Raw genomic sequence first — 16,058 nt, 5'->3', positions numbered from 1 at the left:
CATCTGAAAAAATTCAACATCCATTCATTAAAAAAAAAAAACCTCTTAAATTAGATATAGAAAAAATACACTTCAACAAAATAAAAGGCCTTAAATAATAAGCCCAAAGCTATTATCATATTGAATGATGAAACGTTAAAAGCCTTCCCTCTAAGATCAGGAACAAAAAAAAATTGCCTACTCTCATCACTGTGATTCAACACGATCTTGAAAGTTCCTTGCCAAAAAATTCAAGCAAGAAAAAGAAATAAAAGGCATCAAAATTTGAAAGGAAGAAGTAAAACTATCTCCATTTGCAGGTGACATAATTTTATACATAGAAAGTTCCAAAGAGGCTACCAAAAAACTGTTAGATCTAATCAATGAATTCAGTAAAGTTGCAGGATACAAAATTAACATGCAAATCAGAGCATTTCTACATATTAAGAATGAATTATCTAAAAAATAAAGAAAATAATCCCACAGTAACTTCAATAAAATACTAGGAATAAACTTAACCAAGGAGTTGAAAGATCTGTACTCTGAAAACTACAAGACTGATTTTATTTGGGGCACCTGGTGGCTCAGTTGGTTAAGCATCTGCCTTCTGCTCAAATCATGATCCTGTGGTCCTGGGATTGAGCCCCACATGAGGCTCCTTGCTCAGCAAGGAGTCTCCTTCTCCCTCTTCCTCTGCCCCTCCCCCTCACTTGTGCGCACTCTCTCTCTCTCTCTCTCTCTCACTCCTCTCTCAAATAAATAAAACTAAAAAAAAAAAAAAAAAAAAAAAAAAGACTGATTTCACTTAAGTAATCTCTACACCCAACACAGGGCTCAAACTCACAACCGCGAGATCAAGAGTTATGCGCTACACCAACTGAGCCAGCCAGATGCCCCCATGAAAACTACAAGACTGAAAGACACTGAGGAAGAAAAATAAATGGAAAGGTATCCCATATTCATGGATTGGAAAAATATTGTTAAATGTTCATACTACCAAAAGCTACGCACAAATTCAATGCAATTCCTATCAAGAGTCCAATGGCATTTTCATAGAAGTAGACAAAACTATCTTAAAATGTATATGAAACCACAGAAGACCCCAAATAGCCAAAGCAACCCTGAGAAAGGACAAAAAAGGAGACAGAACATCTCCTAATTCCCAGCTATACTATAATATTAAATATTGAATCAGTATGGTACTGACATAAAAAAAGAAAAATAGATCATTTTAACAGAATCAAGAGCTCATAAATAAACCCAACCATATGCAGTCAACTAATATTTGACAAGAGAGCCAAGAATACTCAGTGTAGAAAACACAATCACTTCAATAAATGGTGCTGGGAAAATTGGATATTCACATATAAAACAATGAAACTAGACTCCCATCTTTTTTTTTTTTTTTTTTTTTTTGACAGAGATCACAACTAGGCAGAGAGGCAGGCAGAGAGAGAGAGGAGGGAAGCAGGCTCCCCACTGAGCAGAGAGCCCGATGCGGGGCTCGATCCCAGGACCCTGAGATCATGACCTGAGCTGAAGGCAGAGGCTTTAACCCACTGAGCCACCCAGGCGCCCCTAGACTCCCATCTTATACCACACAAAAATTGAATTGAAATGGATTAACACTTAAACATAGGACCTGAAACCATGAAATCCCTAGAAGAAAACAGGAACAAAAGTCCTTGACATGGGTCTTAGCAATGATTGGCTATGACATGTAAGGTACAAGCAACAAAGCAAAAAATAAGTGGGCCTACATCAAACTAAAAAGCTTCTATAGCAAAAGAAACCACCAACAAAGTAAAAAGATGACCTACAGAATGAGAAAAAACATTTGTGCCATATATCTGATAAGGGGTTAATCTCCAAATTATATAAAGAACTCACACAACTCAAAAGCCAAAACAAAACAAAACAATATCTAATTTTAAAAATGGGCAAAAAACCTGAGTAGACATTTCTTTCCCCAAGAAGGTACACAAAAGGCCAAGAGCTACATGAAAAGCTAGCCAACATCATGAGTCATTAGAGAAACACAAATCAAAACCACAATGAGATATCACCTCATGCCTGTTAGAATGGACATCATCAAAAAACAAACAAAAAAAAAAACCACAAGTAATGCCTGTTAGAAAGCCTACCATCAAAAAGACATGAGGCAACAAATACTGGTGAGTATATTTAGAAAAAGGAACCTGAGTATGTTGCTGGTGGGACTGTAATCTGGCATAGCCACTGTGGAAAACAGAATGGAGGATCCTTAAAAACATAAAAATAGAACTATCATATGACCCAGAAATTCCACTTCTGGGAACGCATCCAGAGAACACAAAAACACTAACTCAAAAAGATATTTGCACCCCCATGTTCATAACAGCATTATTTACAATACTAAAACATGGAAACAACCTAAATGTCCATCAGGAAATGACCAGATGAAGACGCTGTGGCATATATATACAATGGAATATTACTCAGCCATAAAAAAATGAGGAACTACCACCATTTGCAAAAACATGAGGGCATATGCTAAGTGAAATAAGTCAGAGAAAGAGAAATATTATATGACTTCACTTGTATGTGTAATCTAAATTTTAATAATAATAGAAAAAGAGATCACACTTAATGACTCGTGATTACCAGAAGCAGAGTGGGGGTGGGATAATTGGAAGAATATGGTCAAAAGGCACAAATTCCCATATGTAAGTATTAGAAGTGTAATATACAACATGAGGACTATAGTTAACAGCGCTATATGATGTACAGGAAAACTGTTAACGGAGTAAATCCTAAGAATTCTCTTCAAAAGGAGATTTTTTCTTTCCTTTTTAATGTATCTATATGAGAAGATGGATGTTAGCTAAAACTACTCTGGCAATCATTTCATAATATGTGCAAATCAAACAATAATAGTATATACCTTAAACTTATATAATGATGTATGCCAATTATTTCTTCATGCAACTAGAAAAAATAAAAAGACAAGTGATAACACTGGTGATGATGTGGAGAAAAGGGAACCCTCACACACTAGTGGTAGGATTGTAAACTGGTATAGTTAGTATGGAAAACAGAATGGGTAGGGGGGAGGAAAACAGAATGGGTAGGGGGGAAGAAAACAGAATAGAGGAGCCTCAAAAAATTAAAAATAGAACTACCATGTGATTCAACAATTCCACTTCTGGAATACTTCCAATCAAAATGAAAACACTAACTCAAAAAGATATCCACACCCCCATGTTCATAACACCATTATTTACAAGACCCAAGACATGAAACAATCTTAAGTGTCCACTGACAGATGAATATGAAGAAACTATGATGTGTCTGTGTGTGTGTGCGCGCGCGTGTGTGTATGATGTATATGCATTATATACACACACACATAATACATATACATCATACACACACACACACACACACAATGGAAATACTCCATTCAGCCATAGTAAAACTAAGAAATCCTGCCATTTGCAACAATGTGGATTGACACTGAGGGCACTACGGTACGTGAAATAAGTCAGACAGTGAAAGACAAACTGTATTACACGCATAATCAAAGAAAAAAAATTCAAAGAAACAGAGTAAAGTGATAGTCACAGGAGGTGGTGGGCAGGGGAATGGGAAGATACTGGTCAAAGGGAACCAACTTCCAGTTAATAGGTAAGTTCTGGTAATCTAATGCTCAAGTATTTTGATTATATTTACCAGTGGTGTAGTATTTACTTGAAAGTTGTTATGAGAGTAAATCTTAAATGTCTCAGCACAAAAAGGGAATGGTAACTATGTGATGTTATGCGGGTGTTAGCTAAGGCCATGGTGATGATCATTTTCCAATATATAAGTGTATCAAGTCAGCATGTTATACACCTTAAATATTCAAAATATTATGTCAATTATATGTCAATAAAGCTGGGGATGGGGAAGGTAAGGAAGTAGTAGCCAACAATGTCAAATGCTATATAAAAGTCAAGTAGTAAAAGTACCCATTATGGCTGGCAATGAAGCAAGCAACGATATTTTCAAGAGCCCTAACTTGTCAAATAGGAGAACAAAATATTTATAAAAAGTTATGCATATCAAATGGATTAGTTTTTAATTTGTCTCTTGTAATGTCAAATCAATGTGTGCTATTCATGTAAAAAAATAAAAAAACAAAAACAAGAATACACCCTACAAATTCATTCACCACTATCACCACTGAAGCTAACACGAAGCATTTACTATGTTCCATGCACTTTGCTGCTAAATCCTTTACGGGATTATCTCATGTCAGGCTCACAGCTCTACAGTAGGGACTAACATACTATCTTCATTTTACAGATAAGGAAAAGAGGCTTAGAGAGATTAAGTAACTTGACCAAAATAACTTCACTAAGCATTTACCAACTGCAAGGTACTATGCTTGAATATGCAGGTTTAGAAATGAAGGGGGAAAAAGCCCTTCTCTTCAAAGGGCTTGTAGAACCACAGGAATGACAGACGACAGACAATAATTCACATAAAAGTTATAAAGAAATAAGCACCAAGATCCATTTGTGTGAGCACAGACGAGGAGTCCATCATCCAAAACGGGGTGGGGGGGTGGCAAGTGACTTAAGCTGCACTGAAGGGAAGCATGTAAGAACAGACAGAAAGCAAAAAGTCAAGTCAGACACAGGCTCACTCAGGAAAAGTACTAACAGCACAAAAGAACCTCGGATTATACCCGGTGGCACAGTACTCCTCAAAAACAGCATTGGTCAGAGAAACTGCAGAATATCTTTAGTTGGGGTAAGGGAATGAGTGTCAAAAAAGTCACAAGTAAGTAAAGGTATGAGACCAAGTGAAATGTGCCCAGATTTCTGGCTTTGGCAAACAGATTTGTGAACATGTTTTACTTAGCATTAGGGATTATAGGAGGCACTGGTTTGGGGTTCTGTGCTGTTTTAGAGTTCTGACTCTTGTGACTAAGGTTTACCATAGCCTAACTTCCTTTATTTAAACAGGTTCATCAAGAAACAGATGGTTTAATTTTATAAATTAGGTTCTCAAAGGAATCACGTCTAAGCAGTATTGGCAGGTTTTACATCTGCCACACTTTTAATCATTTTAGGTTTTAAAAAACGAATATCCATGAAGGAGAAATTATAAAGTTATAACATCAGCTATGAAAAGACAGAGGAAAACAGTATAATGAAAGTAGTGAAGGGGCTGAGGGGAGGGAGAAGAATCTGACAGCATAACTGAGCATGGGAATATGGAAATACAAACTCTGGTGTCAGGAAACCTAACATCCAGTCCCAACTTTATTATTTAGCCTGAAACCTGACCCTCCTGCTCTAACATTCCATAATGCAGTTTTTTGTTGTTTTTTGTTTTTAATCTATGGTTACAACTCTATGATTTGGAATATGCTCCAACATCAAAGCATGTGACTCATGTACCTGTCAAGAGGAACCTAAATTAGAGTACCATTATGGTAGTATACACCTTGATTCAGCCACTCTTTCTCCCCATAAAGTCTCTAAGAGAAAAAAGTACAGGAAACAATAGTAGGACACAGCCCACCACTTCACTTTCCTGAGCATAAGAAAAATCCTTTAGGGGCACCTGGGTGGCTCAGTGGGTTAAAGCCTCCGCCTTCAGCTCAGGTCATGATCTCAGGGTCCTGGGATCAAGACTGCATTGGGCTCTCTGCTCAGCAGGGAGCCTGCCTCCCCCTCTCTCTCTGCCTGCCTCTCTGCCTACTTGTGATTTCTGTCTGTCAAATAAATAAATAAAATCTTTAAAAAAAAAAAAAAAAGAAAGAAAAAGAAAAATCCTTTATTCACTTTGAAAACTCCAATGCTAAAAAACAAACAAAAACGAAAAAGGAACAATCATTGCACAATACCCTTATCCTTAGAGGGGGGAGGGTCCCAACTCTTCTTTTGCTTAATCTTAAACTCAAATGTAAACCAAAATAACAATATTCAAATATGATCATTTTCAAAATAAAATGTCTTCCTCTATTTTTTTTTTTTTTAAAGATTTTATTTATTTATTTGACAGAGCTCACAAGTAGGCAGAGAGGCAGGCAGAGAGAGAGGAGAAAGCAGGCTCTCCACGGAGCGGAGAGCCCGATGCGGGGCTCGATCCCAGGACGCTGGGATCATGACCTGAGCCGAAGGCAGAGGCTTTAACCCACTGAGCCACCCAGGCGCCCCGTCTTCCTCTATTTTATTTGGTAGTCTTTAAAATGAAACTAGGTACCACTCTATTATACACACAAAAGCAAAAGAAGTTAAGTATTTTTTAAAAGGATTCACACAGAAAACACCATACAGCAAATATATCTGAAACACAACTTATTCTTTCTCTCTTTCTTGGGCTAAGAGCTTTCAAGGCATATAATCAATTTATTTCCAATTTCTTTCCTACAATTTTTTGGACACATCATACTTAGAGAACTTCAATTCATACAATAAAAACAAAGTTATATTAATAAAAGGAAGACATGGAAAAATGCACTTTCAAAAACACCAAAACATACACAGACTTCTAATAATGATCATTAATATTCAAAAATAAAGGAGAGCTATACATATGTAAATAATCCTTCAATATTTAATATCTAATTCACAAAGAAGGTCATATAGCTAGGTCATTGTTAAGCTACTAAACACAGTACAAAAAAAAAAGAAGACAGTAAATTTCTAAGTTGGGTAAATAACAATCACGGGTAAAACTCTTAATCCCAGATTAATCCCAGTTAATCCCAGATAATTTTCCTCATCAGAATGCTTTCAGATACAAAAAAAATCTGTAAATTCAATTCAGAATGTCTTAAAGAATATGAAGCTTATTAGTACCTAACAAGGAGTCCAGAGTTATAGCAATTACAAATACCCATATTTTTTCCATTTTTCTACTCTGCCATCATGAACTTACTTGTTTTGCCCTCAGGCTTGTAGTTTAATGTTTACAAGATGGGTTCAATAACTCAAACATCACATTCTCATATTCATATTAACAAAGATAAGAAAAGAGAATTTCCCTTCCGTGTGTCCCTTACAAAAGAAGAGGAAACTTGTCACAAGTCCCCATATAATTGTATATATGCTCACTCCTACCTAAACCAGTAATTTCTAAGGTACTGGATAATGATAATCTTTGACTTAAATGTTTTGGGCTTGGGATAGTCCCAGTTTCTCTAAATCAAAACAAGTTACTGTTGTTAGCTAAATAAAGGTAAGGCAAACAAAGTTATCTGCCAAACCAGCAAGCAAAGATACTATAAAGACCATTTCTAACCTAAGTGAAATGCCTAGCACTCCATCTCCTATCTGTTCTATTACTTTTTTCATTCCCTAATGTAATTTAGACTGATTTCCAACTTCTTAGTTTGTTAAACTCAGTGAGTATCTAAAGTATCTCAATTTAATATTTAATATGAATAGTAAACAGATTCCACAATTTATAATGAATTCTGTATCCCAAGTTTTACCACAATATTTATATAAACTAAGTTTCCAATGGTTTTGTTTTCCAAGCACAGAACCTATACTCAACCTATACTCAAGTGCTCCTTTTCATTAAAGGTAGTTAAGTTCTCATGGTAACATGCAATGGAAAGAAATTTCTATTTCACCTCCGAATGTCAAACTCAATAGGTATCTTTATATGATCAACCAAAACCTTGGTAACAATAAACATATCAGTAAAGACTTCCTTTTACTTCTTTTCAGCTCATAAATGGCTTCAGAGTTCTACTCTTCTTTGTTAAGACTTTTAGCATAGATTTTGAAGGACTCCATAAGCTCACTGTTGATCTTTTTTCTTCTGGCATTAAACAGAAAACAAGGCGGGAAGGCAGACTGATACCAATTACTATGAAAAAATACATTACCTATTATTTTGAATAACTTTTTTGAAATTTTAATATTCGAACTAAATATTTATGTGTTTTTCATAGCTATTAAGGGAGAAACCCTATTTTGGCAAGATGTTCTCCTTAAATCTATGTACAATTCCTCGAGAGAGTACAGAGCCAGCCTTTCTGTATACGATGTGCAAAATACAGGGTGAGAGTGACAAAGACATATTACACTGCCAATTACTTAAAAAATGAGATTTGAGGATGTTAAAATTTATTCCCCATAACACAACACTGTTAACAGCAATGCAAAAACAGGTGGACAGAGAGAAGGCTTATGAGTTCCCCTTTAGGGGTGCCTGGGTGGCTTAGTCAGTTAAGTGTCTGCCTTGGGCTCAGGTCATGATCCCAGGGTCCTGGCATTGAGCCCTGCATCACATCATAGGCTCCCTGCTCAGTGGGGAGCCTGCTTCTCCCTCTCCCTCTCCCTCTGCCTTCGGTTCCCCTTGCTTGTACTCTCTGCCAAATAAAATCTTTTAAAAAATTAATAAAAAAAGGAGTTCCCCTTCAGATATGCTCACTTTGAGAAGATGCAGAAATTTTGCCCAATAGGTAAAATAAAAAGTAGATACTTACATAAATACTATTTGGTCCCCTCATTGCATGCTGAGCGCACACACACATGCACACACATACGCACGTGCACACACACTCTCAATGTTATGTTAACATATACATTTGTTCATGATCTACCTGTTCTCTAGCCCGGGAACAAAAGCCATTCCTACACTTGGCCAAAGGTAAATATTCTATCTTGGTGGAATTAACGTGATGCTCCGGGAGGGAGTCTTATGGAAAGAAGCAATCATAAGATAAATAAACCATGGAGACCACCAAAGTAACCAATGTCAGTAACTGGCATATGGGTCATATTCATCCAAACTCACTAAATACGGAGAAAATACAAAAGTAAATGTGTTAAAAGATTAACAACTGATAAATCTGTGGCTCAGGTTACACATTTCTCCCCTTTCCCTTTCTATCTTCCATGTAGAACAGATCACATATATGGGACTGAATATGCTGGTGGTGTATGTATAGAGAGGAAAATATCCCCAAATTCTCTTTTGACAAAGTTACCATCTCTTTATCTCTTACTTAAGGAAACAAGTCATAGATTTCTACATAACATGCAAGCAAAGTACTAACTGGCTTTGTTCTGAACACCTTTTCAAGGATGTATATAGCACACAAGCCTCGGAAGACAGTCTCTTATCTAAAACAAAGAGCAGGTTTTTTTACTTTCCACTTTAATAAAGATAATGTCACCCCCGGGTCAAAGGTCAAACAAGCCTATTATAAAAAACTTTGATAAAGAATGTACTAAAGCATTTAGTGGCAAAAAACAAACAAACAAACAAACAACTTTGAGCTCCTTAAACTCAAGATCCTTCTGCTGCCACAAAACTTCCTATACCTGTAGGGGTCATTTAGCCTGCGTCATCAGCACAAATGCTGATACTCCGGCAAATCTGAGGCTGTGAGTGATAACCTGTCTACCTGTGACCCAGGAATCCCATGCCTTCTGCCATCATCTGTGAAACTGCAGCAGGCTAAGCCTTCCCAGTATTTGACAAGTGGTTTTGGCCATTCTGAGTAAGACCTGTCACTTCCAACTACTCAGCAAGGAGTTAATACATACAAAATTTAGCCTAGATGAAACTACCTGCATTGGCATAATCTGTGGTCTATGTGTATACATATCTATGCAAAATTACTATGCATTTCTTTTTTTTTTTAACTACGCATTTCTTAAAGCTGCACTCATATATTTACAAACTTACTTCTTTTTCAACTTAAATTCTTCGCTTAAAGATAAAATCCATTGCTCACTTCCATCCTCTCCCTTTTCTTCACTGCCTAAGACAGTAAAGTCTCTATTTTACGGCTATGCCACTAAAAAAAATAACTGGATATATTCATCTCCAATGTACTTGTACATTGTACAAGTTTACATTTACATCTAAGTACAATGTAAAATGTACTTAGAAATATTAATCACATACAGAAGTTCTGTCAGAAGCAATTGAGATATTTCATTTAGGCAATCATATTACTTCGCAAAAATATTTATGAGCTGCTCAATTTTTCATAATGCATATTCACTGTTACCTACATGTCATAGCAAATTAGCTAATGTAAAGGATAAATTATTTGCATAGCAACTTTTGATAATGTTAAAGTCAATAAATCCACTGAAAATAATTACAGAATTTGAGCTCCTTTTATATTATCAGGTATTATTATAGATTAAAACAATTCTAAATGAAGTTGATTAACTGGTTAAGTGTTTACAATGTAAAAAAATAGAGACGCCATTAAAATAAAAAGAAAATGATGCACTACATATGCAAATGATATACTGCCAAGAAACTACAGACTCCCACAAATTCTTATCACTTCACATGAGGATTCAAAAATTAGTTTAATGACTATATTCAATGTAATTAAGGAAAGTGATTATAAAAATCTCCAATCTTCTTTGCCTATTCACTCATCTATTGCTCTTCACTATATTCTTAGAGAAATAACAAAGTTATTTTTTAATGAAATGTCTTCATTAAGAAACAGATACAAAAACATATATGTGGACTTACAAACACAGACACACTTACAAATACCACCAATTCTTCCATGTTGCAAAATCTTCTGGGAAGTTGTCAAATATCGTAAGAGTTTGAAACTCTGTGTTTCATAATAAAACAGGGAATTTATTCTAGTAACTATGTATATAGTTATATAGTGATAAAATCATTTCTTTAGCAAAAAAATTTGAAAAATATTTTATATTTTAGGATTTTGTCATCATGTCTAACCATTTAAATGAAGACCACATAATAATAGCTACCAGTATTGATCATCTGCTACGTTAAAGGCACTACACTGAGTAGTTTATATACAGTCGTATTCAAATACCAGTGACAACCCTAAGATGTAGGTATATCTGTTTTAAAACAAAGAAGTTAAAATTCAGGGAAGTTAAGTGGTTTGCCTGATGTTATACAATCAGATAGTGATTGAGTTGTAACTAGACCATTTGCCTGACTCGAAAACCTATAGTGGTAGCTATTATTCATAACTACTACTTCCCTAAAAACAACTATGTCCATTCTCGGTTCCAGGTTCAACTTTAAACAAACTGAGGGTTTTGGAGTGGGGGGGAGGGGTGAGCCTGGTGGTGGGTATTATGGAGAGCATGTATTGCATGGAGCACTGGATGTGGTGCATAAACAATGAACTTTGGAACACTGAAAAAATTTTAATTTAATTTAAAAATAATTTAAAAATTTAAAAATGAATGTCAATTTTGCCTCCCCAGTATAAAGGGATACGCTACTCATGCCAAGTCAACTCTTCTAGCACTTAAGTTTGTAATATTTATTGTAATAAATTAAGTTCCAACTGCTACACTTGGTGGTTCAATGGTGTCAAATTTTGTACTGGGCATCAGGTTCTAAATTCAGCAGGGAATGAAGTGACATGTTCAAAGCAATCCTGGAATGCCCCTAGAAAAGTACCACAATAATGACCAGCCACTTTCCAATATTTCTAATAAAGAGTTTCTTCTAGCATTGAAAGACACCACAACCTTCCAAGCTATTAAGGACTAAGATTGAAATCAGGGGCTCTGAACTTCACAAATAAATTTGTATAACTTAGTGAGTTTTTTCTCATATACTACATTCCAGATATGTGTACTCATGAAGTATTAAAACTTCATTGTTACTTCGTTCTTCTTTTCCCTAAATATGTGTATTCTGCAAAACCACCACATACTAGTATGAGACTCTCCTGTTTAAGATAAATAAAAACAATTCCGGAAGACAGCCTTTCCTAATCCTTAACAATTTTCTCCCTAATTTTTCATTTAAAACCTGTTTTATAAAAAATATATTAATGAAACAGATGTTAATTTATTGTAATTATACTAAATTAACAAGCGTTTTCACCTGTTAAAGTAGCGTACAAGGATACCAAGATGCTTTGAAGATGTATCCTTTTCAGATTTTCTGACTTTTCTTCCAACTGAAAGTTACCATGATCAGAGTTATCTCCCCCCCCCTTTTTTAAAGATTTATTTATTTTTAGAGAGAGACTGCAAAAGTAAGATGGAAGGTTGGGGAAGGGGTAGAGGGAGACGCGGAGAGAAATCTCAAGCAGTCACCTTGCAGAGCACTGCACAGGCAGGGATCATCTCAAGACCCTGATCATGACCTAAACCTAAACCAAGAGGGGGATGCTCAAAGGACTAAGCCACCCAAGGGCCCCCACAGTGATCTTTCTAAGAAGTAAAACATCAAAATTCCCATGGAATTCCTCATCATTTTCGACTGCCCTCTGCTGTAGTAATCCTCAAAAAAAAAAAAAAAAAAAAACCTTTTAAATCTCCCTTCCTCAAGAAAAACCACCACACCTAAAGCTCTTGGGATGTGGTATATAAATACCAAATGCTAAAAAAATATGTCTTTAAATTATTTTGTAAGTACAGTTTTAATTTCAAGAGTTCTTCTCCAAACCTCTCACCTGAACTCCATGAAGAATTTTGTAAGGCCTACTTTCATGTTAAAAGTAAAAAGCTAAAGGGAAGAAGTTAGTATTGAGTTCAGAGTTGTTTCAGGCAAAGAGTAAAGACAATCATTTTACACATGAAGCTGTTTTTTTCACTCTCTACCCACCTATCAAGAAACTCCTGGAAACATTTTAAACCCGAATTAGATTTTGAGTCACGTGTGTGCAATACTTCACCAGGAAAACCTTGAATAAGCGAATACTCTTACTAAAACAATGTACTTTTAGAAACACTGCTCGCATTTCCAAGTAATTTTTTTTTCTGAGCCTGCTCAATAGAGTATCCAAGGCAAAGATGGATACCTGAAATTCACAAATTACTATTTTAAATATAGTGACTTCAACCCTCTTACCAAAGTTATTCGAGGACAAAGATTGAAATCAGGTGATCTTCACAAATTTATCGAACTTAAAATTATGTGAGTTTGTTCTCACCATTACATTAGTTCAACATAAGGAAAAATAAACCTACAGCTTTAATAGTACGTAATTATGAATACAAACTTAAAATACATTTCCAAAATGCTCTGCTACCCCTTGAAACGAATAACGAAGGCAGCTGGCTACTGAACGTAAAGACCAAACATTGCTCTCTCTTAGGTTTGCAAATACTCCTAAAGGGTATTTTCACACCCAACACACCCCCTTTAGTGACTCAAGGGCAGGAAGTTCGGCCTCCGAGGGTCAAAAGCAACGCGAGTCTGAAAGGTGTGCGATGCTCAGGCGCAGGGTCAAAGGGGATGCTTTAGTGTTTTTGAGAAAACACCAGGCTAACCCCACTGGCGCGACTGCGTGGCCCACAGGCCTCGCAACCGCTGGGCTCTCGCCCGCAGGCCGCCCTCGCCCACGCCCCGCCGCCCGGCTGCCTAGCAACGCGGCGAGGCTGCCTGGCAACGCCGCCGCCCTGGCCCGCCCGGCCCGCCCCAGCGAGCCCCAGCGAGCCCCAGCCAGCCCAGGCCCACCCGGAAGGCCACAGGACTCACTATACCTCTTTTTTCTTCTGTCCTCCCCCGAGCTGGATGCAGAGAAGTAGCAGGAGGAGAAGAAAGGGAAAGCTCCCGGTGGGCAGGTATCGCAGCCGCCGCCCCGCCTGCCTCCGGCGTGAAGGAGCGCCCCTGGCACCCATCGCCGCAGGGCAGTGTCTCCTCCACGCTCGGTAACCGTGCGCGCCCAGCTCCTACCGCCGTCCTACCCCTGCCAGGCCAACCGCCGGGAGCCCCTGCCTGTGCCCTCGCGGGTGCCTGCGGCTTCGCCAGGGAAGCGGACGCCGCCGAGGACGCGGAGGAGGAAACTGACAGAGCATCCGGTTCACCGGGAGAAGGGACCTGGAAAGGCCCGGGATGGGGCAGGAAGTGGGCGTGGCGAGGGAGCAGGGGCCTCGTGCGCGCGGCTCGGCGCCCCCCGCCAGAGTTCTCCCCGAGACCCACGCCGCCCGCGGCCACGGTTCTCCAGCTGGCTGGCTGAACGCTGTCCTGTGACCGAATCCAGTGCGAGGGTCCAGGAGTATGCGAGGGGCCTCTTCAGTCCAGCAGAAGTAAACTCCTGTTTACCTGGAGGCACGGACAGACCTAATTGCCTTCTAGGATGATGGAGGAGGGATTTAAGGAATTTATAAGCACTTGGCCCCCCTGGCCAAGAGGCAGTCTCCCTTTCTTTTGGGACGTTTATTAGAGACACATCTGTGACTCCTATACTGAGCCCTCTCAAGACTCTAACATAATCCACATAATATAATCCTGCGGATGCATACTAGCCGCAGGCAACTTCACAGCTGTTCCTTGCAGTCCCAATTGAGGGGCCTGAGGAGCCAAACTTCACACCATTCCATTCATTCATGCAGTATCCATGGAGTGCGAAAGTGCAGACCGCTGTACTAGACACTCGGGAATGCAAAAATGAAAAGGACTTAACCCTGCTCTCTGAAATATTTTAAGAACGATAGAGCAGACTGTCTACTGGGTATGTGGTATGGGTCAAGTACTGTCCTTACAGGATTTCTTTTCCTTCGGTGCAGGTTCTTGGTCAGGCAGCTTGGAAGAATGAAGACGTAGACCAGAGAAGAATGGAGGGCAGCAAAGCAAAGTTTATTGAGTGACAGTCCAAAGCTCCCGAAAAGGGAAGGGGATCCAAGAGGGTTGCCAACTTGGCGTTTAGATCTGAGGGTTTTCATGGGCTTGTTGGAGGGCTATTTCAATCTGATTAATCCTCCATCATCCAATCAGGTTTTGCCATCTACCCATCACGTGGGAAAGGGTAGAGGGCTCCTTCCTGGGTGAGGTAAAATCCTTTTAAGGGTGGTTTCCTCTTGGGAGAAGGGGGGCTGAGGGATTGTCCCAGCCTGCCTTTCTTCCAACTATCCTCCATTACTGTTCTAGTGTAGCTTTTATTCTACCTCAAGATTTCTTCTCTTAACTTTTATCATGAACATGTCCGATAGTCTAATGAAACCTACTGGCCCAGTCTTAAAACAGTATTTCTAACTGCAAAAATTAAATTCATAAGATTACAAAGGAATCATTTATAATTAAATACCATTATCAAAATTAAAACAATTCACCTCCCTTCACCTGGTGGTCAACAAACGTTTCTATCTGGGGAAAGCTGGAAAGCAAGGGTACATGTTGGAACCAATGTATAAATGTTCAGACTTCACAGTGTGATTATGAGTGACCAAGAGGCACAGAATTGTAGGATACATGGCCAACTAAGTAGCCTGAGGGCTGTGAATAAATTTTGCAATCTCATGAAATCCAGCAGACCTAACAGCAATTCTAGTAAGTATGGTAATATGATGATAAACAGTATTTCAGAATATCTACCAGTGTCCTGCGATACGAAATTATTTTTAGTTTCTACAGGAAACAAAGCCATATACACTGCTAATACTACCATGCTTTGCCTTCCGCTTTATAATTGAAGAAAACAAGATTTTCATTAGAGGTTAACAGAAATATGGTTAATTTTTTTTTCAATTAAAGTTTCACAGATGCCCCCAAATTTCATGAATTCCAGATTAAGAACTCCTGCTCCACAATAATCTTATCAGATAACTCCTATTATAACAATTTTCACCTGAAGAAACTAAGGCCAGGAGCACTCACTCAAAGTCATACAACTAGAAAAATGTGTTACCAGGAATTTGAACTTTGGCAGTCAAGCTCGATAGCTACTGTTATATGCTACGCTTTGCCGGCTTTTTTAAAGGAATTTACCAAGAAAATATCTCTATCTCCCACGCTTTTGATTTCCCACTATTATGTGAGCATTTTTGCTCATAGTAATTTCTTGCAAAAGAATAGCCCATTGCTTTTTCCTTGAGACTTGTGAAAGTGGCCTCCACTTTTATTTATCTGTAAATGTAAGGTTTCTATCAAGATACACTCACCATAATCAAAATCTACCATCTGCCACTTCATCTCCCAAATTTATCTTAATTTCTTTTATTGTAATTAGTGGTACCACTGTAACCAAACCAACGTGAGTTCACTCCTTGCTGAGTCACAGATAGAAACTGTATCAGTTGAGTTGTTGCACCAAAGGAACTTTATTTGCAGTAAATAAGGAGATCATAGGAAATAACTTCCAAAGCCATGACTCTGAGCTGGGGTGA

The 16,058-nt window shown here is 38.1% G+C and overlaps 1 protein-coding gene across 1 annotated transcript in view; it reads right to left on the bottom strand.

The window, feature by feature from the left end:
• The window catches only part of TUSC3 (tumor suppressor candidate 3), a 252,662-nt gene extending 238,920 nt beyond the window's left edge, over window positions 1–13,742 (bottom strand). Inside the window, exon 1 of the mRNA XM_080796474.1 lies at window positions 13,437–13,742. Within this exon, the coding sequence (XP_080652600.1) occupies window positions 13,437–13,574 (138 nt within the window). The 5' untranslated portion in view covers window positions 13,575–13,742. The remainder of the gene's footprint in view (window positions 1–13,436) is intronic.
• Between the last annotated feature and the right edge of the window lie 2,316 nt (window positions 13,743–16,058).

Source organism: Martes martes (assembly GCF_963455335.1).
Source record: "Martes martes genome assembly, chromosome: 2".
Classification (NCBI taxonomy): domain Eukaryota; kingdom Metazoa; phylum Chordata; class Mammalia; order Carnivora; family Mustelidae; genus Martes; species Martes martes.
The sequence above is the reverse complement of the archived record's forward strand: the minus strand, read 5'-3'. Positions and strand labels throughout refer to the sequence as shown.